We start from the raw sequence: 25,002 nt of genomic DNA on the forward strand, positions 1-25,002 counted from the left end.
CACCTTGTCACCATTGGAAATGAACGAGTTATTGAGATGTGTAAGTTTTCACAGAAGTCAGTTACTGTAAATTTGGAAAGTCTCATGCCCCAGGGGCTTTCCCCAAAATGATTCCCTCTATGGTGTTTCAGAGACACTGACCAGTTGAGAATTCTATACCCTGTCTGTCATTGCAACATACGTACTAGACAAAGATTTTTCCAAGTAGTATACAGAGACTTAGCTATCAGACATGTTCATCAAATTAATGGGAGCTACACAGCAAAATCTCCAGATACCATAGGGAAAATTTACTTCCACTATGAGAGGAAATCAAAATGGTAACAGTGGCTTAATTTTCCTTAAAAAGAAAAGGAGTACTTGTGGCACCTTAGAGACTAACAAATTTATTTGAGCATAAGCTTTCGTGAGATACAGCTCACTTCATCGGATGCATTCAGTGGAAAATACAGTGGGGAGATTTATATACACAGAGAACATGAAACAATGGGTGTTACCATACACAATGTAACGAGAGTGATGACTTAAGATAAGCTGTTACAGCAGGAGAGCGGGGGGGGGAAGCCTTTTATAGTGATAATCAAGGTGGGCCATTTCCAGCAGCTGACAAAAACGTCTGAGGAACAGCGGCGGGGGGAATAAACATGGGGAAATAGTTTTACTTTGTGTAATGACCCATCCACTCCCAGTCTTTATTCAAGCCTAAGTTAATTGTATCCAGTTTGCAAATTAATTCCAATTCAGCAGTCTCTCGTTGGAGTCTCTTTTTGAAGTTTTTTTGTTGAATTGCCGCTTTTAGGTCTGTAATCGAGTGACCAAAGAGATTGAAGTGTTCTCCGAGTGGTTTTTGAATGTTATAATTATTGATGTCTGATTTATGTCCATTTATTCTTTTACGTAGAGACTGTTCAGTTTGACCAATGTACATGGCAGAGGGGCATTGCTGGCACATGATGGCATATATCACATTGGTAGATGTGCAGGTGAACTGTGGAACCACCTGATCAACTTCCTCTAGAGCAAACAGATTAAAAATGAGCTCTCAAAACTGGATACTCTCATAAAAAACCAACCTTCCACACAAACTTCCTTGTGGCTGGACTTTACAAAAACTAGACAAGCCATTTACAACACACAGTTTGCTTCTCTACAAAAGAAAAAGGACACTAAACTACTACATGCCAGAAGGGACCACAACAGTGGTTCCCTTAACCCACCCAGCAATATTGTTAATCTATCCATCTACACTCTTAGGACAGATTCTTCTTCTGGGCTATCTCAGGGCCTCTCCTTCTGCCCCTCCAGCCCATGAACATGATACAGTTCTGTGGTGACCTAGAATCCTATTTTCAATGTCTCCAACTCGAGGAATATTCCAACACACTTCTGAACAACATACTAACCCACAGAGACCTTCCTACCAACACTATAAAAAGGATTCTGGGTGGACTCCTCCTGAAGATCGAAACAACAGACTGGACTTCTACATAGAGTGCTTCTGTCGACATGCATGGGCTGAAATTGTGGAAAAGCAGCATCACTTTCCCCATAACCTCAGTGGTGCAGAACACAATGCCATCCACAGCCTCAGAAACAACTCTGACATCATAATCAAAAAGGCTGACAAAGGAGGTGCTGTTATCATGAATAGGTCAGAATATGAACAAGAGGCTACTAGGCAGCTCTCCAACACCACTTTCTACAAGCCATTACCCTCTGATTCCACTGAGAGTTACCAAAAGAAACTACAGCATTTGCTCAAGAAACTCCCTGAAAAAGCACAAGAACAAATCCGCACGACACACCCCTGGAACCCTGACCACGGGTATTCTATCTGCTACCCAAGATCCATAAACCTGGAAATCCTGGCCGCCCCATCATCTCAGGCATTGGCACCCTGACACCAGGATTGTCTGGCTATGTGGACTCTCTCCACAGGCCATACACTACCAGTACTCCCAGCTATCTTCAAGACACCACTGACTTCCTGAGGAAACTACAATCCAACAGTGATCTTCCTGAAAACACCATCCTAGCCACTATGGATGTAGAAGCCCTCTACACCAACATTCCACACAAAGATGGACTACAAGCTGTCAGGAGCAGTATCCCCGATCAAGTCACGTCAAACCTGGTGGCTGAACTTTGTGACTTCGTCCTTACCCACAGCTATTTCACATTTGGGGACAATGTATACCTTCAAATCAGTGGCACTACCATGGGTACCCGCATGGCCCCACATAGCTGACTTAGAACAAGGCTTCCCCAGCTCTCGTCCCCTAATGCCCCTACTCTACTTGCGCTACATTGATGACATCTTCATCATCTGGACCCATGGAAAAGAAGCTCTTGAGGAATTCCACCAGGATTTCAACAATTTCCATCCCACCATCAACCTCAGCCTAGACCAGTCCACAGAAGAGATCCACTTCCTGGACACTACGGTGCTAATAATCTATGGTCACATAAACACCACCCTATACTGGAAACCTACTGACTGCTATGCCTATCTTCATGCCTCCAGCTTTCATCCAGATCACACCGCACGATCCATTGTCTACAGCCAAGCTCTAGGATACAACCGCATTTGCTCCAATCCATCAGACAGAGACACACACCTACAAGATCTCTATCGGGCATTCTTACAACTACAATACCCACCTGCGGAAGTGAAGAAACAGATTGATAGAGCCAGAAGAGTACCCAGAAGTCAGCTACTACAGGACAGGCCCAACAAAGAAAATAACAGAACGCCAATAGCCATCACCTTCAGCCCCCAACTAAAATCTCTCCAACGCATCATCAGGGATCAACAACCTATCCTGAAGGACGACCCATCACTCTCACAGATCTTGGGAGACAGGCCAGTCCTTGCTTACAGACAGCCTCCCAACCTGAAGCAAATACTCACCAGCAACCACCCACCACACAACAGAACCACTAACCCAGGAACCTATCCTTGCAACAAAGCCCGTTGCCAACTCTGTCCACATATCTATTCAGGGGACACCATGATAGGGCCTAATCACATCAGACACATTATCAGAGGCTCGTTCACCTGTGCATCTACCAATGTGATATATGCCAGCAATGCCCCTCTGCCATGTACATTGGCCAGACTGGACAGCCTCTATGTAAAAGAATAAATGGACACAAATCAGACGTCAAGAATTATAACATTCAAAAACCAGTCGGAGAACACTTCAGTCTCTTTGGTCACTAGATTACAGACCTAAAAGCGGCAATTCTTCAACAAAAAAAACTTCAAAAAGAGACTCCAACGAGAGACTGCTGAATTGGAATTAATTTGCAAACTGGATACAATTAACTTAGGCTTGAATAAAGACTGGGAGTGGATGGATCATTATACAAAGTAAAACTATTTTCCCATGTTTATTCCCCCCCCCCCCACCGCCGTTCCTCAGACTTTCTTGTCAGCGGCTGAAAATGGCCCGCCTTGATTATCACTGCAAAAGGCTCTTTTCCCCCTTGCTCTCCTGCTGGTAATAGCTCGCCTTACCTGATCACTCTAGTTAGTGTGTATGGTAACACCCATTGTTTCATGTTCTCTATGTATATAAATCTCCCCACTGTATTTTCCATTGAATGCATCCGATGAAGTGAGCTGTATCTCACGAAAGCTTATGCTCTAATAAATTTGTTAGTCTCTAAGGTGCCACAAGTACTCCTTTTCTTTTTGTGGATACAGACTAACACGGCTGCTACTCTGAAACCTTAATTTTCCTTGCATACATTGTTGCAGTGCAGGAAAGCCCTTTTTTTTCATAACATAGAAATGCCTTATGTAGCAATGTGGGCACAATTTGAGGTCACATTTCATGTAACAGAGCATGGTGACTTTGGCACATCACAGTAGTAAAACTTTGAGCTCTCAACAGAAGTTGTCCCGGCATCTTCAGATGGCTACATGAGTCACTGTCAAGACTGGAAGGAAAAAAGATGGTCATTTTTTCAATGCATCTGTTTGCAGAATTAGTGGTGTTATGAAAGTGCAGGCCAGACTTACACATTGGGGGACTCTATCCTGGGAAGTCATGACTCCAAAAAAAAGATTTGGAGGGTCATGGTGGATAATCAGCTGACATGAGCTCCCTTTGTGATGCTGTAGCTAAAAAGGCTAATGCAATCTTTATATTACCCTACTTATTCCTACTTGATACTCCCCTGTTTATACATAAACTCCCATATTTGGCACTGGTGCAACCATTGCTGGAATACTGTGTCCAGTTCTGGTGCCCACAATTCAGGAAGGATGTTGATGATAAATTGGAGAAGGTCCAGAGAAGAATCACGAGAATGATAAGAGGATTAGAAAACATGCCTTACAGTGATAGACTCAAGGAGCTCAATCCATTTAGCTTAACAAATAAAAGGTTATGGGGTTACTTCATCACCATCAATAAGTATCTACTAGGGGAACAAATATTTAATAACAGGCTCTTCAGTCTAGCAGAGAAAGGTATAACAATCCAATGGCTGGAAGCAAAACAAATTCAGATGGGAAATAAGGTGTATTTTTTTAACAGTGGGGATAATTAAACTCTTGGAACAATTTACCAACAGTTGTGGTAGATTCTCCATCCCTGGCACTGGATATTTTTCTGAAAGAGATTCTCAAACAGGAATTAATTCAGGGAAGTTCTATGGCCTGTTATTCAGGAGGTCAGTCTAGAGTGGTCCCTTCTGGTTTTGGAGCCTAAACTATTAAGGGCCAGAGTCTCAGTCCTGGTCAATGCAAGGCAGCTTACATAGACCTAACTCTGAGTGCCTACACTAAAATGTCACTCCCACCGATGTGACTTGCACACTGTGCCCACTAAAAAACTCCATCTCTGTGAGAGGCGTAGTGCTTAAATTGGTGTAATTAGGTCAATGCAGTGTCAGTGTAGACATTGTATTACATACGTTGACTTTAGTGGCTTCCAGGAGGTGTCCTCCAATGCCTCAGCATGACCACTCTGGTCACTGTTTTGACCTCTGCTGCCCAGCGGCCAGGTACACTTCCCTCCCCTTTAAACTCCCGTGAATTTTTGAAATTTCGTTTCCTGGTTGTTCGGCATGGAGAGATCACCTAGCAACTGCCCAGCTGACCTTGCTGGCTATATGCTGCAGACGCGCTTCTGCCTGGAGTACACAGGAGGTGGTGGATCTGTGGGGAGAAGAGGCTATACAGGCACAGCTCTAATCCAGCTGTGCAAACATCATTATTTACAAGCTGATGACTCGGGGCATGGGGGAGAAGGGCTGTAAGAGGGACCCACAGCAGTGCCGTGTGAAAGCCAAGGAGCTGCGACAGGTGTGCCAGAAAGCCAGGGAGGCTAACAGGGATTCTGTGCAGAGCCACAGACCTGCCACTTCTACAAAAATCTGCAGGCCATCCTTGGTGGAGACATCACCACCACCCCCAAGAGCATCATGGATACTTCAGGAAGCCCAAGTCACAGGCCCCAGCTGTGAACAGTGAGGAGGAGTATGGAGGAGAGGGGATCCAGTGGCACGTCAAGCCAGGACCTTCTTTTTGACTCGTGGATAGTCCCTATAGTCTAGCACAGGTGAGTCTGATGCAAGGGAGGGAACCTCTGGTAAATATACTATTTGCTTTGATATTTGCAGGGACACATCCATTCGTTTACTTTTTTTTTTTTTAAACTGATGCTGGAAGAGATAGTGAAATCAACAGTAGAGTGAGAAGCAGATAGCAGCTCTACTTCCCATCTACAGTTAGGCAGAGGGGGTTCTGCAGAATAGTTTTTGTGTGCACTGGGATGTCCCATGAATCCTTTATAGAGATCTCAAGGAAACTTTTGTGAAGGCAGTCTGTAATCCTCTGCCAAAGATTTCTGGGGAGGGCTGCCTTATTTCTCCTGCCATGGTAGGACACTTTCCCACACCATTCAACAATTATTTCAGCAGGCACTATTGCAGCATGCAGGCTAGCAGCATATGGCCACGATCTGCAGCTGGATGCCTGCAAGAGCTGTTCCCTTTCAGTGGAAGTTCAGCTAAAATCCCCACCACCTGTGGGAAACAGTGCTAGTATTCAGCTCGGTTGTCCTATATGCATATACTTATGTCCATGAACTATCCCTGCCCCTTATTTTCCTAACTTACCCCCTTCCTCTGAGCTGTACTCACCATCACTGGGACTGCCACTCTGCTTTATGAATCCTAGAAAGAAGTGAGAATGTAGTGGTTTCAACTTGTATGGATAAAAGGGAGTGAGTTCAGTATACCAAGTTTCAATTTATCTTGTGAATACACTCACAATAGTACCTCTGTCCATGGTATCTTTTGCAGCTGGAAATGTGGTCTTGAGGATCTCCGCATCTGCACCAGCAGAGCGGTGCAGCCAGATAAGGAGGAGAAGGAAGAGGATGCAGGACAGCATGTTCCAAGAGATCCTGCAAACCTCTGCTGCTTTGGATACCCTTGTGGACAGCATGGACAGGGATTGAGTGGAAAAGAGAGCAGAAAGGGACATGCAGCAGCAGATAGCACTTTTCAAGCAGCAAACAGAACATGCTGTAGACTCTTGTGGACTTTCAGATTCAACAATTCCATGCTCACCTCCCTCTGCAGCCCATAGAGAACTGCATTCCATGTGGCGTCCAAGGCCACTGCACTATGCCTACCACTCCACCCTGGGGGAGAGTGCAGGCAATCACAGCAGCACATGCACTGACCTGTGAGAGACATGGTTGGTGTACGTGTTTCTGAAATGGAAATGACTCTCTTCTTTCTCCTTTAACAGTTCTTTCCCCTGTATTTATAAAGTTTAATTCAATTATAAATGTCTGTTTGCATGGGTTTATAATAAGTATATTTATGGAAACTTAATTCTTTATTAATTTACAGCATATGCTGGTTGGGGCTGACATCATTCAAAGTTAATAGCAATAGGTGCATATGCAATGTTATATTGCTACATGCACAGCACTCATTACAAGGTTCATACTGGGGTGCCAAAAAGCAATGCAAGGCTGAGCACGTTAAAACAGCACACATTACTGTGGCTTACTATTAAAATGGTATTTCAAAGCCTCCATGAGCCGTATAGCTCCACACTGAGCTCTTCTTAAAGCTCTGGTATCTGGCGCTCAAAATCAGCAGACAGCCGCTTCACTAGGGCTGAAACTTCTCTGCCTTTGCTTCACAAATATTATGAAAGAGACAGCAGTCAGCTGTAACCATTGGGATATTTTTTTCACTGAAGTCTAATCTCATGAGTAGATGGTGCCAGCGGCCTTTCAAACAGCCAAAGGCACATTCAACTGTCATTCTGCACCTACTGAGCCTGTAGTTGAAGCGCTCGATTAGCTTCATGAGCCACAGGAGTAAGGGGTCACTATTAGCATTTCAACATCCGCAGTGATAGTCCTCTGGTCTGGAAAGAAAGTCCCTGCTTGCAACTTTCTGAACAGGCCTGTGTTCTTAAGATGCATGTGTCATGCACCTCCCCTGACCAGCCCACGTTGATGTTGGTAAAACATCCCCAGTGATCCACCAGTGCTTCCAGTACCACACAAAAGTAGCCCTTTCTGTTGGTGTACTCTGTGGCAAGGTGGTCTGGTGCCAAAATAGGGATGTGTGTGCCATCTATTGCTCCACCACAGTTTGAGAATCCTATTACTGCAAAACAATCCACGATGTCCTGCACATTGCCCGGAGTGTCAGTCCTCTGCAGCAAGATGTGATTAATGGCCCTGGACGCTTGCATCACAGCAACCCTCCTGGTGGTTTTCCCAACTCCAATTGATTCCTGACTGATTGGTAGCAATTTGGCATTACAAACTTCCCCACAGTGATGGCCATCTCACTTCTCCACTGTCAGTGCAGCTCTTGTTATGGTGTCGCTGACCCGGAGGGCAGGCAAAAGCTCTGCACGCAGATCCGGAAACATGGCCTTGAACATCCCAACAGTTCTGCAGCCACTGCTGGTCATCCCAAACCTGCATGACAATGTGGTCCCACCAGTTAGTGCTAGTTGCTTGGGCCCAGAACTAGTGCTCCACCGTCTTCAGCTGCTCTGTGAATGCAGCCAACAACCTTGAATTATTTCTTTGTGTCCCACAGCAATCTAGCCTCTAAGGAATTGTCATGCCCCCAAGGCTCCTCTGCTGACACTGCAAATACTGCAGGATCAGACATCGCTTACTTGCAACACTCATCACAGTAGAACAGAGCTGTGCAGGATCCATGCTTCTCACTCAGATGGCATGCACACAGGTTTATGGGGCTTAGGAAAAGAGGCGGGAATCGTCATGAGATGGAGAAAACTGCATTATGGAATGTTGAAATCATGTTTCCAGGCACCCCTGTGCAATTTGTTTGCCCCCATGAGGCATTGCAAACCCTTTCCAAAACACCCTGCATTAGATGGTGGCAGGTTGCACAGTGAGATAGCTATGCACAGATGCATTGCTTTCAGCACTTATATCGATGCAGGTAGTGAGGATGTGCATTGCTGACATGAGCATAGTGTGGACACGCAAAAGTGATTTAATTACTGTGGTGTCTGCACATGGACATATGTCAACATAATTTTGTAGTGTAGACACTCTCTCTCTGAAAAATCAGGATCATTGTAGTAATCCCTCTTTTGCATCATAACAAATACTTTTGAAGTCATCTTATTAAAACAAAATAAAACATAAATGCCAACATCCTTACAGACTGCAAATAGGTAAGGAAACAGACATTGATTTCAGATTTTAAAAGGATTATTGTAAAAAGCCAGGGAATAAAACCATTTTAATGTACTTGGAAATGCCTTGAAAATCCACTTTAATATACGAGTTAAAATTATTTTGATGGTTAGAAATTTCTGCTTTCTTTGAAATACTCTGTAGCTTGCTAAAAATGCAAAAATCCATGGGGGGGGGGGGATATCAACTTAACTTAAAACTTGTCTATGGCAAAGTGATATAAAATAGGCATTTTTAGCATATGTATGTGTGTATGTCTCTGACAAAAGACTGTGTAAGATTTGATTTCTTTTGGGTTTTCTTCCTCAACATTGATTTGTAGGCAGTAACAGAAATTGTGACTATAACAGAAACCAGAGTGTCATTCAAATATTAGTCAGAGGATGGCCTCCTTGGGTAGCACTACACTTCGTTCTGCTGTGCCTTGCACGATATTAACCAGGTTACTTTATCCATGGAACAAACGGGATTGGGCCCTATATTCATTGCTCTTAGATGTTCCATTTGTTTTCCTGAATATACAGTTGTGGCAGCAACAAATAAACAAACTCAACAGGACTTTTGGTTTAGGAATATGAATATGTAAGGTTTTAATGAAAATCTTCTCTTCCTAAATGCCAATTACAAAGCTATTTTATAAACTCTCTTCTGTCTTCCTTAGGATTTACAAATAGAGCGAGAGAGGACTGTTTACAGTATATCTGGTGGCTGCACAGCCCTTGTTGTTGTGTATATGCTGGGGAAGCTCTACGTGGCAAATGCTGGTGACAGTAGGTAAGCAAAGCGGATTTCTAGGGGTTTTTTGCCTAAAAATCATAATTTCCTTTGCAAGAGGCAGTTAGCAAAGTAGCTCAATGGGGCCCTGATCCTTGATTGGAATGCATCTCAATTCAAATAGTAGTAGTAATATACCTTACTGTTTTATATTGAACAGTTGCAATAAGTATTTAATAGAAAATAAAAGTAACATAAGCCTGCTATTTAGATAAGAGTGATGTTTAGAGAAGTTCCTTATTAACAGCCTCTAAATGACTCAATGGCTCTTCTGCAGTGTGAAATAAAAAATGATTTACTGTGTGTTCTAGTGCAAGTTTTTTATTAACCACTGTTTGAAATGGTTCCGTGTGTCTGTTTATGAGAATTGAAAGAACAGTTTGAACTAGAGGTTGCTGTTGTCCCCCAGCCTAGGCTTGAAGGATCTCCTAGCTAATCCTTGATGGGTTCAGAGCCAGTCAATTATGACAGATTTGGTTAGTGCTTTTGTAACTGGGCATACGAACAGGTTAGGCTAGAATTAAATAAATAAATCCTGATTCAGATATTCACCTACCCCTCAGACTGAAACTTGATGGACTCCTCGGAAGTTCAGGTCATTTAGCTAACCTCTTTTATTTAATAATAATTATTATAAAACGTTGGCCACTGGAAATATCCCAGAGAAAAAGCTGTTTTTCCAGTCTTCTGAGTAAGTCAAAACCAGTAACATACTGGAACGCTCTCTTTCCTCCCCACACAACCCCTAGAGAGAGAGAGATACTGTTCTTGTAGATTTCTTTTTGCTGTTTGTGCGGCAGCCCTGTCATATTGGGAAAGAACAAGCTGAGAAAAGTAGGAAGGAGAAGAAGGCTAGTCTCTGGATGGTATAGAGCAAGACTTCATAGGCCTGAAAAGAGGAGTAGACAGCCCTAATATTAGACAGAAAGCCATTAAAAGAAGAAAAATATATATGTAGACTTGTGTGTGCACATGCATGCTTGTGAGAATATATTTTTCACAATTTCATTATGTATATGCACCTAGTAACAAAGATAGTGAGAGAACAGCTGTACTGCTGCTCAGAAGCCTTAGATTTTTAAGGGGGCAGCAGGCCCAGAAATCTCTCGGCTAGCAAGAGTAATCTCTTGTGCACACTGTCCCAGTTCTCTGCATGCCAGGGCTATGATTCTTCTTGTTGTTTGTAGACACACATTGAATTAGAAACAAGGTATTGCATGCTTTTCTTTTGAACTACTCATTAATTCATCTTATAAAAGACACTAAAATGTGAAGCTCAAATCCCCCTTGGACACACAGCATCAGGTCAAGGGGAAGGTGCACCGGGGTGAAAGTAAGCTGGTATGGGCCGGCATGGTGTACAGGTAAAATATGGCCGCCGTACCGGCCCATACCCAGCTGACTTGAAAGCACTGCTACGGCAGTGCTTTAACATCGCTGCCACTTTTGCATCCCTCCCTCCCCCTCTCCCCGTTGGCTGCCCTGCTTAAAGCGTTGCTGCGGTTTTAATATTGTTGCCCCTTTTGCCAATGGGGTTGGGAGGGTCAAAAGGAGGGCAGCATGGGCCAGGCAGTGTGGATGGGCTGGCTGGGGGATGCTGACCCCAACCCCACCCCTTCTGCCAGACGCCCCGCCCCGCCCCTTGCCTTACCAAGTTGGGGGGGTCAGTGTTAACGAGGCCAATTCAATTAGGGTGCATGTGGCCCATTCCCAACTAGTTTACAAGAAGGGGTCCTTCTAATTGAATGGCAAGACAACTCCCATCTTTTCATGTGCTGTATATTTATACCTGCTTACTGTATTTTGTACTCCATGCATCTGATGAAGTGGGTTATAGCCCACAAAAGCTTATGCCCAAATAAATTTGTTAGTCTCTAAGGTGCCACAAGGACTCCTCACTGTTTATACGTATCAAGATGGATCTAATTTGAACAGACTCTTGTCCTGAAATAGACATAGACATGAAATTCAGTGCAATTTCAAAACAGCAGGGGTTTACAAAGGTGGGTTTTAAAAGGCTTTCTGGTATCCTAGAAACAAGGTATATGAAGGAAAATGTTACTATCACAATGAGAATAAGGAAAGACTGTGCGTGCGACTTGAATAATAATGGGTTGTGCAGTGCTAACTACACCTCAGAGTTATGTCTGTGGTATTCAGTTTAACCACTAAAGCTTCTCAAATCTAATCATTTCATGCCATGTATCCTGGCACTGTTATATAGCAGCTGTCCCTTTGTAGTTGATATGTAATTACATCATGAAAAGACTTTAATTACCATATTACTAAATTACCAGCAGGCAGTCCTCTGGTACAGCCCTAGCTCACTTCTGCATGGACTACTAGGCTTACCCAAGCTGAGCGTTTTCAGTTGGGGGTGGAAGGGAGGAAACCTGTGCTAATTCTAGGTTTTATGATGTACTTTTAAGAGCATGATGTTGCAGCCTTAGCAGATAATGCTAATGTCAATGATATAATTAAATTTTTTGCTAACCAAGGAGTCACAGTTCTACAGTAATTGCACATGATATCCGCATCCCACTAAAAATGAGGTGACATCTTCATAGTCTGATAAACTATTGAGAGAGCCACTTCCACTCTCTAATTGGTGGGCCTGATCATTCTTAGATTCTGTCATAAATATACCTTCTTATACAGTGAAAATCTATATCTGAACCTTGGCCAAAGATTTTTAATGCGTCTCTCTCTCTCTCTAAGCTAAACATCAGCCTACTTGGCACACTGTCTCCTCCATGGGGGAAGGGAAAATGAAAAGAGTCTTTCAGTGCTTTCCTTTTAAAGGTACAGGTTCCAAGGTCAAGCCATCTATTTGGTTCCCTTCAAACATTGTGTGAAATGAGTGCTGGCAGGAAGGATATTCAGCAACGTTCATGCAAGGTTATCTGGGTAGCTGACTGCAGGACTACTGATCTTATATTCAATAAATAAAGTTTCCAATTTATATTGGTCTCAGTTTATTATATTGCACTTTGCATACCAGTGTGACATACACATTCTATAGTCACCAGGCCAGAGTATCTGAATAGCTGCTTTGTAAAAGACAGTAAATGTTCACTGCTCACTTAATTCAAATAGAATTATTCAATTGTTTATTGTTAGAGTAACTTCTAATTTTAAAAAAATAAGTTTTGTTAAATTTTTCTCTTAGCTTTGGTAGGGTTGTTGTTGCTGGGTTTGTTTGTTTTTTAAGTCAGTCAGTAGTTTAGCGTTCGTAATAGAGGGCTAGTAAACCAGGAAATGGACAGATGTTCTTTGCTAATTACTAGCCAAGTATAGTGCAGGTTGACTCGGTGTAACAGTTGCCCAATATCATTCTGGTGACTCTTATGTGATATGAAGAGATTTAGCCCTCTTTGCCACAAAAGTTCCTTTAGTTTTCATGATGGCCCCAGTATGGATCTACCCATTTTTATCAGAGAATGCAAGTATCACCATTTTGTGCTGCATTATATACAGTAGTGCTATAAAGTCTTTCAACAGCTGCACTTTTATCACTCCATTGAGAAACAAAAGACAAGCTGATTGGTTTCCCCACAAGTCTGCAAACTCTGGCTAATCTGCAATAGATTCTTGAACTTTTTTTATATGTGCAAAAGAAAGGATCAAAGCAAGGGATGAGAATTTAAAAGGCTTTCACAAATTTGGAGGGTCATTGGACTTGACTTTGCTTAATCAGATTTTCTTATTGATATTTTTGTCTTGCTCCCCCCCACCCCTCATGTTCTTAATGGACGGGCTCTCTCCTTTTTAAAATGTCGGACATATCTAGATTTCCAGAAAAAAGTGTGTCTTCCTTTTTCTAATGTATTTCAGATAGTTAGATGACAGTAACATGCTGGGTAGCTGCTTTACACTGGTATTCACATTTGGGTTAAGAATAATCAATCTCACCACTATTTGAAACTAAGTGTGTCATATCCCCACTTCTTGCCATTCACAAAAGAGGAGAAAAATAAAATAATGAATACAATGTTGAAGTCTTCTTTATTACTGGTGAAGTTGAAGCTACGTTCTCCCAATACCAACTTTTTATCTCACCGAGTTCCTCTCCTTTCCCTTCTGGGTCACACTTGCTTGCTCTAATTTCATCACTGTAATCAGTAATAGTCCTCAGAAGAGGAGTCACTTTTAGAGTTACTGATTGTACAATAGATGAGGGGCAGGGAAGCACCATGCTATAATGTAAATAGAATTTTTTAAAAAGGGAGAATTGAAGGAGTAATAATCCCAAGACGTTGGTGTGGTCACTGTGATTGCACTACTCAGGACAGTTTTAGCAGTATGATTTTTCCTTCTATCTACATGCCTATTAAAAATAAAGCATGGGAAGGCAATTTGCCTAGCCTCGTAGTATTTTTGTTTAACTCTTTCCGGTTATAATTAGGACCCTACCAAATTCACAGCCATGAAAAACACATCACTGACCATGAAATCTGGTTTCTTCTCTGAAACTCTGGTCCTTTGTTGCTTTTATCCTATATTATACAGATTTCGCAGGGGAGTCAAGTATTTCTCAAATTGGAGGTCCTGACTCAAAAGGGACTTGCAGGGGGGGTCACAAGGTTATTTAGGGAGGTTGCAGTTATGCCCCCTTACTTCTGCACTGCCTTCAGAACTGGGGTGGTCAGAAATTGGCCGCTATCAGCCAGACACCCGGCTCTAAAGGAAGTGCCCGGCCAGCAGCAGTTCACAAGTAAAGATGGCAATACCATTACCATGCCACTCTTACTTCTGTGCAGTTGCTAGCAGCAGGTCTGCCTTCAGAGATGGGCTCCCGCCCTGCAGCCGCTGCTCTCTAGCCACCCAGCTCTGAAGACAGCGCCACTGCCAATTGCAGCGCAGAAGTAAGGACAGCAATACCACAACTTCCACTACACTAACCTTGTGACTCCCCCACAACTCCTTTTTGTCAAGACCCCTAAAATTACAACACTGTTAAATTTCAGATTTAAATAACTGAAATAATGACATTTACGATTGTTAAAATCCTATGACCGTAAAATTGACCAAAATGGACCATGAATTTGGTATACCTGTATAGCTATTTATAATAGTATTTAAGAAACCTGTAAAATAATCTTTCTTTCTCTTCTGATGTTCTTCCTTCTCTATTAGCTAATCTGGATTTACTTTGTCCTTTTTATTAATGATTATTCTGCATGGCTGTCTTAACCATCTTATTAGTACCACTATAACAATAATAATCGGCAATAATAATAATAATACTTCACTCTGAGAGTCAATATATCCCAAAGTGCTTAACAAAAGAAGGGAAGTATCATTATCCCTATATGGGTTAGGAGACTGAGACTCAGAGAAATTATCTGACTTGTCCAAGGGCACATACTGTGCTGACTCAGCAAAAAATCCACAAAGCATTTGGAATAGCACCCATGCTTAAGTCTTCCTGCACGGGGAGCAGAAGAGATCCAAGTCATTTATTCTGTGTACACCTTTTTCTAATTAGAACCTTAAAATTTCTAGGTGACAGGAGTTTGCTTTTTCTTTAAATCTATGGCTATTTAGAGTCTTCAGGATGCTCTCTTACCAAGTTCATTATTAAAAATAGTTGTAGGTCCTATTTTGGTCAAACTGTCTGTGCCCTTTTTAGATTATTGAACCTTCCTGGGACCACAACTGAGGTGCAAAAACCACTGAAGATATTGAAAACTTCATTGCCTAGTTGGCAACCAGCAGCTTCAAACCCATCCAGCTCAAATGAGTCTGTCAGCAGACTGGATTGAAACTACCCTTTAAAAACAAAGCTGGTGTTTAAAAGTTAAATTTAAATTTCTCTCTCTCCTCCAGCTTCAGTCTGATGTGCAGAACAGTCTGCATGTCTTCACTCAGCAGAAGTCATGGAAATAAAGTATTGTTCATTCACACTGGGAACATAAAAGCACATCCACATTCCCTCCATTTTTTCTTTTTTGCCTCCCTTGCTTGGAAGCTTGGCTTGTATGCATGTGGGAGTCACTCTCGCTCCTGTTTTTCCATCCTCTTTGTGCAAGGAGAAGTTAGAATTGAAGAAGAAAGGTTAAAAAGAACAGCAGCAACTTCAGGTTTTACACCATTTTATCCTGATGAAGCTATTGGAAGTGATTTTGAATAATACCATAATTGGCTATCCTCCTTTAATGATTACTTTAATTTAAAAGTAAATAAAAGTAGTTGACAAGAAATAAGCCTTTACATTTAGTGGTGAGAAAGCAGAGACTTTCCTGATCTCAGTGGACAATGAGTTTCAGAAGATGGGTGCATTATATTTAACTGAGTGACTGCCTACAATGATTCATTTTGCAATGAAGAGGCACAGAGGCCTGTATCAGCAGGTCAGGAGAATTAAAGAGAAAGGAATTGGGTTTAAAGACAAAGCTGAATGAAAAGGAAGACTAGAGTGCATCCCACGCAAGGATTCCTTTGAAGACAAAGCAGCCTTTTTACCTCTTCTCCGAAGCTCATTCATTTCTATGAGAGGACTTGTATTACGTCCATAGCCCTGTATACTTGGTAGTTTGTGTAAAATGGGTCTTCAGTCCTGACCGTCCTACCTTCTTCCATACGCGAACTACTGGCATTGCAGGTTACGTGGAAGTGGAGGGTACGTTACTTTTGCAGTAACCTCGGGGGATAGGCTAGCCACTTTCTGTTTATTACCAGCTCCCAAAAGGCATGCATTTTCTTGCTTTCTCGCTCATGGGATGTCCTTATTTTTTTTTTTAAAGCTACATTAGCCACTGTAAATGGAATCACTCCCTATTTATTTATATTATAGTAGCACCAACTGAGATTGGGTTCCCATTACATTAACATTGTATATGTACATAGTAGGAGAGAGAATCCATGCCCTGACAAGATAGACAAATGATGGGAGAAAGGAAGTTTTCTCCCCATTTTATAGATGGGGAACTGATGCAGAGAGGTGAACGTCATACAGGAAGTCTGCGGCACAGCTGAGAACTGAATCCAGGTCTCCCAATGCAGTGCATTAACCACAAGACTATCCTTCCACCTGTGTCTTTTTGACAGATCACACAAAGGAGGCTCTGGTGGATTCTTCCTAAATCTTTTCAGAACTAGTGCTGAGGCATATCAAGTAGGAAAGAGTCTAGAGGGAAGCTTTCCAGATTCACTTGGGAGTGTACCTCAAGTTTGTTGAGAACACTGCTTTGCTGGAAGCCTCTTTCAACTTCTCCTGGCCCTTGGACTCCACAGGTTTTTCAGGTAACTTAAGCAGTTACAGCTCATCAGCATCTAGCTAAAATACCTTGAGTCCAGTTTCTAGTTTCTTAGAGCTTTAGTAGAGACAGAGGTTCCTCATCAACTCTGAGTGTGTGTATATGTGCAGGAACCCTAGATGAAAACTCTTCCCATAAGATCAGGCTGATATTTATTGCCCAGGCTATGCCAAGGAATGGAGACTTCTGATGAGATGAGATTACTTGTTTAGGTGGGTTGTCATGCACATCGGTGTCAGAGATATCCAGTCCGCTTACCAAGCCTTTGGACTCCCACTTGATCATCTTCCATCCACAATCATTGCAAGAGCCATCCTACTGATATAGAGGTCCTAGATCCAATCAATATGCCCCTACCAACATAGCCTACCCTCTCTCAACTTGTCTTCAATAGGAAAAACCCACTTTAGGCGATGTACAATCTCATTTTGTTCCCTGTCATTGAATGTCCAACCATTTGATATCAATATATTCATTTCCATGGTGCAGACATACTGATTTCCTTTCTTGTGTCTGGTCAAGTCTCTGTTCATATATTAAGATGGCTCAAATTACAGTTTATGCACTAAACTTTATTGGCATATTTTTAATCACAGAGAACTAGTGTTATCTCCCGCTATTTGCACCAAGCAGCTTTGGTACAATGCCAGATATCATGCAGGAGAGCATCGTTGTCAGCCATCCTATGTATTTAAAATCCTATGAATTTAAAAGTAAATTCTTTTTCATTTTTGTAAGCTCTCTGTCTGTGAAGTGTGGGCATGATCCCCTCACTCAAAGAAGCTAGACCCTATATTCAATGCTTTCTGCCACTATATTACAGGATGCTTTAAGCCTACCCATGTCAATAGCCTATACATCCTTGCAGGTGTTTCTCTTCCTGATATACTCCAGGAAGTGTCTAGTAGAGTCGAGTCCACAAGGCAATGCACAGATCCAAGATGTCTGCTATATGACATAACACCAATGTTGAGTCAACTGAAGTCACAACAAAACTTTCTTGCCACTGTTAAACCTCTAACATGATTATCCAACCAAACAAGGGTTCAGTTATGGCAAATAAGTAGAGAATGATCCTGTAACCTGTGTGCTTTGGCATCCACAAGTCAAGCACCTTCCACACAGTACAGATTAGCCCTGGTCTATCTAGCATATACCTTAATTGACTCTGCACTGGAGTTGACTGGTGTAGGGAGGCAGTAATTAGGTGGGACTACATCATTGACCACAGTACCTGTGACTGTGGCAGAGAGCCTCAAATATGAAACATCTCCTGAAATACCAGCAGCTTGAGTGTGAATGCTCTTCCGGTGACCTGGTGGAATGCAGTGATCTGGCAATTGCATGTTCATGGGTGTGGAAGGAAAGCAGTGTGAGGACACAAATAGCAGCAGCAGCAGCAGCAAACCATGGTCCCTCTATTTGTTTTAAGTAATCAAATTGGACAAGGATCAAAGCTGAAGCAAGGAGTCCAGATGAATATGGATAATCTCTTCCAAGCTGAGATGAACGTCATCAGAAGAATACCTCCAGGGAGCAGCTTTTGCAATCAAAAGGCCAGTGAGACTAGCTTGGAGAAGACTCATCCTGAAGAAGACAAATTCACTATTGGAATCATTTTTAAAAAATCTATTAATTGGGAAAGGTAGCCTGAATTAGTCAGCCTATGCTGGATAGTGTATTTGCAGAGTTGACTATGGTTCATGCAGATAACATCTACTGACCTCAGCCATAATTATTCATTCTGTATACCTGCATACAATCCTGGTATAGAAGTTGATGATCAAACTCTGTACATCTTTCCAGACACCTTCCCTTCAATTCCAACAACTACAATTCCTGGAGATTCCTGCTAAACCATGGTAACCTCTGCACACAAGAAATAACCAGGGCAGAGTGAGGGACCCACAAACTAGGAGTCCCCTCTTACTGATGATGATAGGTGTTGATGTGTTGTTTGACAAGGGGAGTTAAGTATGAAAATCCATACTCATTATTCTTTTTGGCCCTGAAAAAGCTGATCAACTCAGGTGTTAGTATGAATGAGGAATAAGCTCTCCCATTGAAATGCACAAGGACTGCTCCTCTACTGCAAACAGCGTCTACTTGGCTATTGTTGTTCTGCATTAAAAGTAGTGTACATCTTTTTGAAAAAATCAGCCAATCAGAATAGAGGCTTTGAAATATATTAGCAACCCTTATTTTGTCCAGAGTGCCTTATTTTACAAGGACTGTGAAATAAACATTCAAAAGTAAATAAATGTGAGTAAATCATACAATTTGAAAGAAAATAAAAATGGAAAATTCTGTATATTGTGTTGTATACTTGTGCTTAGGGAGATCTGCTAGACTTATAAGCTCACCTCTTCCACAGAATCCATACAGTCGCAGAGCCATGTGGCTTCTCACTGCAGTTCTCTTACCCTGGGAATGCAGAAGGAAATAGCTGTATTTCAGCTATATTGGGGGGAAGGAGGGGACTCGAGTAGATGCCTTTCTCTTTGGTTGGTTGGTGAGCACTCCCCCTGCCCGTTTCAATCGGCTTTAACCACTGCATAGGGAGCTAGCCTAAGAGCTAATGGAGGGGGCCAGGAGCATGTACTCCCTATCAATGAGAGCTACTGTAAAATAAAAGGTTTTCTGTTCAGTTAAAGATAAATTATCCATTTTGATCTGTATATGAATAATTATGTATAGGGTTAGTCTGATGCTGTAAAGATAAATATCCAGTATTTGTGATCGTATATGAATAATTATGTATGCAAGGGTTAGGTCTGATGCTGCTACTAAGGAATGTAAAGAAACCCGGGTTGGGAGGTTGTGGAAATGAGTAGATGAAAGAAAGACAGAGAATTTCATCCGCTTTGACTCTTCCGGATCTGTATTTTGTTGATTGTATGTTATGCTCGTGGGGGCATTGAGAAGAGATGAGGCATTTGCAAGCTTGTCTGATCTGAGTGGGTGAAGCCTCCAGTGTAAATGGAATTCTTGTGAATTGTGGGAGTTTTTTATGGTCTTCACTGGGACCAGGATTTCACCCCGTGTGGGTTTTGATAATGGACATGTCACCATTGGAACTCATCTTTGTTAATCGCTAACTAAATTTCACACCATGGTCTATTTCAGTGTCCTGCTGGGTCCTCCTTAATCTGTAAAATTACAGTGCTGGTGCTATGGTTCCATGAATGTTGCTGATACAGCAAGGTTTGTAGAAGCCAGCTGAAGTAAGAGACTGAAAATTAATCTGTGCCATATTAAAAACAGACTAGTCTAGTTAGTATAGTAAATGAAACAAAGGCTGTGTGTGTTTTAATATATTTAAACCCATCAAAATTCTTACACAATTTTTCCTTTTATGTATGGGAACGTCTAAACAATTGTATTCTGGTCATTTTCTAAACATTTTATTTATTAGAAATTTGTTAAGATAAATATAGGATGATTTGTGTTTAAGTGTAACAGAAACTAGCAGTTGTGATTTCTGATCTTTCTTTAAAAATACCCATTAGAGTATTAGACCAATTCACACAGTTATAGGATTTACATGTTTTTCTCAGCTATTTTGTGACACAACTAATTAAAATCTACTTCTTTGTTCCCCTTTGGATATAATAAAACCTTGCCTTATTCTTTGTCATTCTAATCCCTCTTTCTTTTCCATTGGCACATTTCTAATACCTCTTCAGATGAGTCAGACACTTCTGCCTCACAGGTACAGAATCCACACTGCTCAACACCTTTTGACAAAATGGATACATCCTCCCGTGGCTTGGAAGTGATGTACACTGTCAAAAGTGTTTCCAAATGGTTTCTCTTTGTCACCTTACCAGATTTTATCCTCCATTGTACAACTGTTCAGTTTAATGGTTTCAAATCATTTTCGGCTGAAAAAGTGTGTAATGGAATCAAGGTGTCCCATGAATACTCTTAACAGTAGGAGATGCCTTTTTTGTTTTGAACACTAGATTCCCAACAGACCCACGACAGCAGTGAAATTACACTTTTGACCTTATTCACTAAAGTGTTCCTTTCTCTTTATGATTAAATGAGAGTAACCAACAATGACTTTCTCTAAAATGCATGAGTTTCCCTTTTTATATGTTTTTTTACAAGAAAGGATGCTGGCAGTTCCCAGACGATTGCCTCCTCTTAAAGGGGGACCCCTCTGCTCTGTGCATGCATTCGCTCTCAACATTTTTTTTATATAAAAAGTTTTATACATTTTTAAGGATAAAAGATTGATTTTCCTCATAATCCTTAATAGCAGGAACAACACTGAAATGCAGTGACCAGTTACCCATTTAGTTGCTCATGAACCATTCAAGTTAAAGGCAGAAAGTAAAAATCTTGCCCCAACCATTGCTTTAGGGTATTGACACTGAATATGACAAATAAACAGAACTTTAAATATATGTGCGAATGGATTGGACACAGTGCTCACATGCTCAGAGATCATTCAGTTGGCCATAATGAAATGCACAGTTGAGTCAAACTGAAATAAAAATGGAAACATTTTATGAAGAATCACGTGTACCCCTCTTACGCTTCCAACCTATGGATGTTTCCCTTCATATACTTGTGCACTGGGCTTTGGGACCATCCAACCAATAGGTAAATGCAATATTGCTGGGATTTCTCTCTGCACCACCTTAAGCATGGACACCCAGGCACATCAGTTGTATGGCTTTTTGGGGCTGGGGTGTTTATTAGGTCAGGCAATACATTCCATGGATTAGCCTGGTCAGAAAAGAGGTAGCAATAACAGGTTTTGGTTCATCCAGTTTTAAATACTTGAATTGGTTTTTATTTTTTAAATACATATTTTTCTGTCTATTTCTACCAGCTCTAGCTACTAAAACTAACTGCCCTTATTTGTAAAACCAAGGTAGACATGCTGTGAAAAGCACAAGGTGCAATTGTAGGGTCTACACTAAGAATACAAGTTATTGGGCTCAATACAGGTGTAACTGGGTAAAATTCTATGGGTTGTATAATAAAGGAGTCTAATAGTGATCTAATGATCCCACTTCCCTTTTTGTTCCATTTATTTAATTGATATGGGATGAAGTGGTGGTTTTCTGTGTGGGGAACAGCACAAAGCCAATAAGCTGGAAGAGAAGTGAACTTTAAAAGTAAATACAATTTGGGGCCTAAGGTATTTGACACTTCTTATTTCATTTCCTGCAGTAAGTGCTTTTTTAAATTTCTTCATAGCTGATATAAATTAATGATTGCTCTGGATCTGAAGTAACCTTGTCATCAAGGAATATTCTGTTAGTGTTGACATAATCATTCCCTACAAACATGAATCACCCAGCCTCGTATAGCAACCTCGCCCTCTGGCTGTACTATAATGTTTCACTAGTGTAGTTAAAATTAAAATGTCAGCATTAAATATGGCAGAACCAGATGGGCTGTGGGAACAATAGCTTCTCCAAATCCAGTAGTTTTCTATCTAGCTATTCCCTTAAAGAGGCTTGCTTCTAGGACAGCCTCCAAAGCATAAGTGTTCAGACAGTTGCAATTCTAGTATAAAATCACATAGCCACAATCCCACAATACTTTGGGAGCTAGCACTTCCAGAAGCCATTGTGCTTTATTACACACATTCATACACACATCCTTCATGTGTGATGAAAGCAATACTGCTATAACATGGCATTGCTGGTATGTGAAATATGAACTTAAAAGCTGAATTCCCCCAGCACTGTAGAAATGTGTATATTATACTTTTCAAAATAGTTATTTTAATGTTCTTAGTTCCCACATCAGTCAACAAAATTGCTCCCTTAAATCAAGTCATTTTTAAAGTGACCATAGTACTGATATTGATCGTATTGGAGATTGAGGGCCTTGTCCACAGAACAGACTCTGTTTAGGCAGCAGCAGTACTTCAGGGGTCATGGCGGGGTACTTCAGTCTCCATGCCCAATTAGGGCTGATCCAGTATCCTTTGGATTTATTGGAAAGATTCCCTTCTACTTCAATGAGTACTGGACCAGAACTTTAATCCTTAGCTTCCTTGGTGAGATCGCCAACAAGCTTGCCAGTTGTGGTGCCAGCATCTGTGATGTGGACTGGAAGTAACAACCTTCAGTGACATGTAGCTGTTAAATGGCTTGGACTGAGTACTAGATAGCTTGAGAGAGTGGTAATGGATATTGAGCACTACTATTGATCTGAGCTGAATTCAAACCGATGACCTAGAAGTGGAAGCCTGAGTGTCCCATTTCTAATCTCTTTAGCTATCTAGTCCCTCAGTCCAAGCCATTTTATTCTTATGTGCAGTTGCATCTCTCTCTCATGTTAAGATAAATTCTAGATTTTTTGTATTTCACATAAATAAAATTCAAGGGAATTCAGGATTTAGGCTCTGTACCATCCTAAAAGCATTTTTGCTTTGATTGTTCCAAGGTTCTCATGCTGGGCTGGACTGTTTCACACCATATGGCTGTAATATCTAGTCAAAACAAGCTAGGCGCATGAAACACTGACTTTCCTACCTTAGAATTTCATTCTGTGTGCGCAATATTAGTCCCTTAGAGCTCAATTCTGCCCTCAGATACATGCATAAGACAGCCATCAAACTTAAATAGGAAATATTCCAGTGTCTTCCAGGACCTGAGCCCTAAAATGTGTTTTGCTTATAGATCTCCTCTTAAATGGCATTTTTTTGAAAAACAATAGAACTCATAAGTTAATAGTCTAACAATAGTATTGAGGTGTGTGATGCTTTTGTTGACTGTAACATTAGCTACTTCAGACCAAATTTATGATCTATAGAATCTTTCTGATTCATTCTTTTAAGATAAATTCTGTTAATGTCTTTTGATCATTCTAGCATGGCTCAATACAGACTATTTATCAACATACTGAAACCCTAGACCCTTCAAACTGTCAAACCGATCCTCACGAGTCAAATTACAGATGAAAGGGTTATGAAAACTGGCTAATGTATTTGAGCAGTTGTCTGTTTCAAAGCCACATTAAATTAACCATTAGCAAAAAAAAATAAAGCAAAGCTGCACGCACACAAAACAGTCAGTGCTGTTCTTATTTCAGTTTTGCAAATGAAGGTGTTGAACTTCTGGGCATACTGCAAAGCCTAATTGTGACTTCCACCAAGTCATTTTTACCAGACTGGAATGAAGGGGGGAAGAAGACAGACAGACCCATTACTAATTTAAACTATATTTAGAAGAAGATTCTGCCAAAATTTCTCCCCTTTTTAAAATGATTGAATTATTACCACTAGGGGAATCCTTCCCCACACAGAAAATAAATGACAGGTTTCAAAGTAGCAGCCGTTGTAGTCTGTATTCGCAAAAAGAAAAGGAGTACTTGTGGCACCTTAGAGACTAACAATTTAAGCATAAGCTTTCGTGAGCTACAGCTCACTTCATCGGATGCATTTGGTGGAAAATACAGAGGGGAGATTGATATACACACACACAGAGAAAACATGAAACAATGGGTTTTATCATACACACTGTAAGGAGAGTGATCACTTAAGATAAGCCATCACCAGCAGCGGGGGGGGGGGTGGAGGGGGGGAGGGAGGAAAACCTTTCATGGTGACAAGCAGGCTATTTCCAGCAGTTAACAAGAATATCTGAGGAACAGTGTGGGGTGGGGTGGGGAGGAAGAAATAACATGGGGAAATAGTTTTACTTTGTGTAATGACTCATCCATTCCCAGTCTCTATTCAAGCCTAAATTAATTGTATCCAGTTTGCAAATTAATTCCAATTCAGCAGTTTCTCGTTGGAGTCTGTTTTTTTGTTTTTGTTTTTGTTTTTTTTTGTTTGAAGAATAGCCACCCTCAGGTCTGTAATCGAGTGACCAGAGAGATTGAAGTGTTCTCCAACTGGTTTTTGAATGTTATAATTCTTGACATCTGATTTGTGTCCATTCATTCTTTTACGTAGAGACTGTCCAGTTTGACCAATGTACATGGCAGAGGGGCATTGCTGGCACATGATGGCATACATCACATTGGTAGATTTTTATGGCTGACTTAGAACAACGCTTCCTCAGCTCTTGTCTCCTAATGCCCCTACTCTACTTGCACTACATTGATGACATCATCATCTGGACCTATGGAAAAGAAGCCCTTGAGGAATTCCACCAGGATTTCAACAATTTCTATCCCACCATCAACCTCAGCCTGGACCAGTCCACACAAGAGATCCACTTCCTGGACACTACGGTGCTAATAAGCGACGGTCACATAAACACCACCCT

General features: G+C 41.3%; 1 protein-coding gene across 2 annotated transcripts in view; it reads left to right on the forward strand.

Annotated features, from left to right (window-relative positions):
* The window catches only part of PPM1H (protein phosphatase, Mg2+/Mn2+ dependent 1H), a 225,245-nt gene that overhangs the window by 145,175 nt on the left and 55,068 nt on the right, over positions 1–25,002 (forward strand). For both annotated transcript variants that reach the window (XM_038396952.2, XM_043494125.1), the window contains exon 4: positions 9,388–9,500. In XM_038396952.2, the coding sequence (XP_038252880.1) occupies positions 9,388–9,500 (113 nt within the window). The remainder of the gene's footprint in view (positions 1–9,387; positions 9,501–25,002) is intronic.

This window comes from Dermochelys coriacea, chromosome 1 (genome assembly GCF_009764565.3).
Source record: "Dermochelys coriacea isolate rDerCor1 chromosome 1, rDerCor1.pri.v4, whole genome shotgun sequence".
NCBI classification, from domain to species: Eukaryota; Metazoa; Chordata; order Testudines; family Dermochelyidae; genus Dermochelys; species Dermochelys coriacea.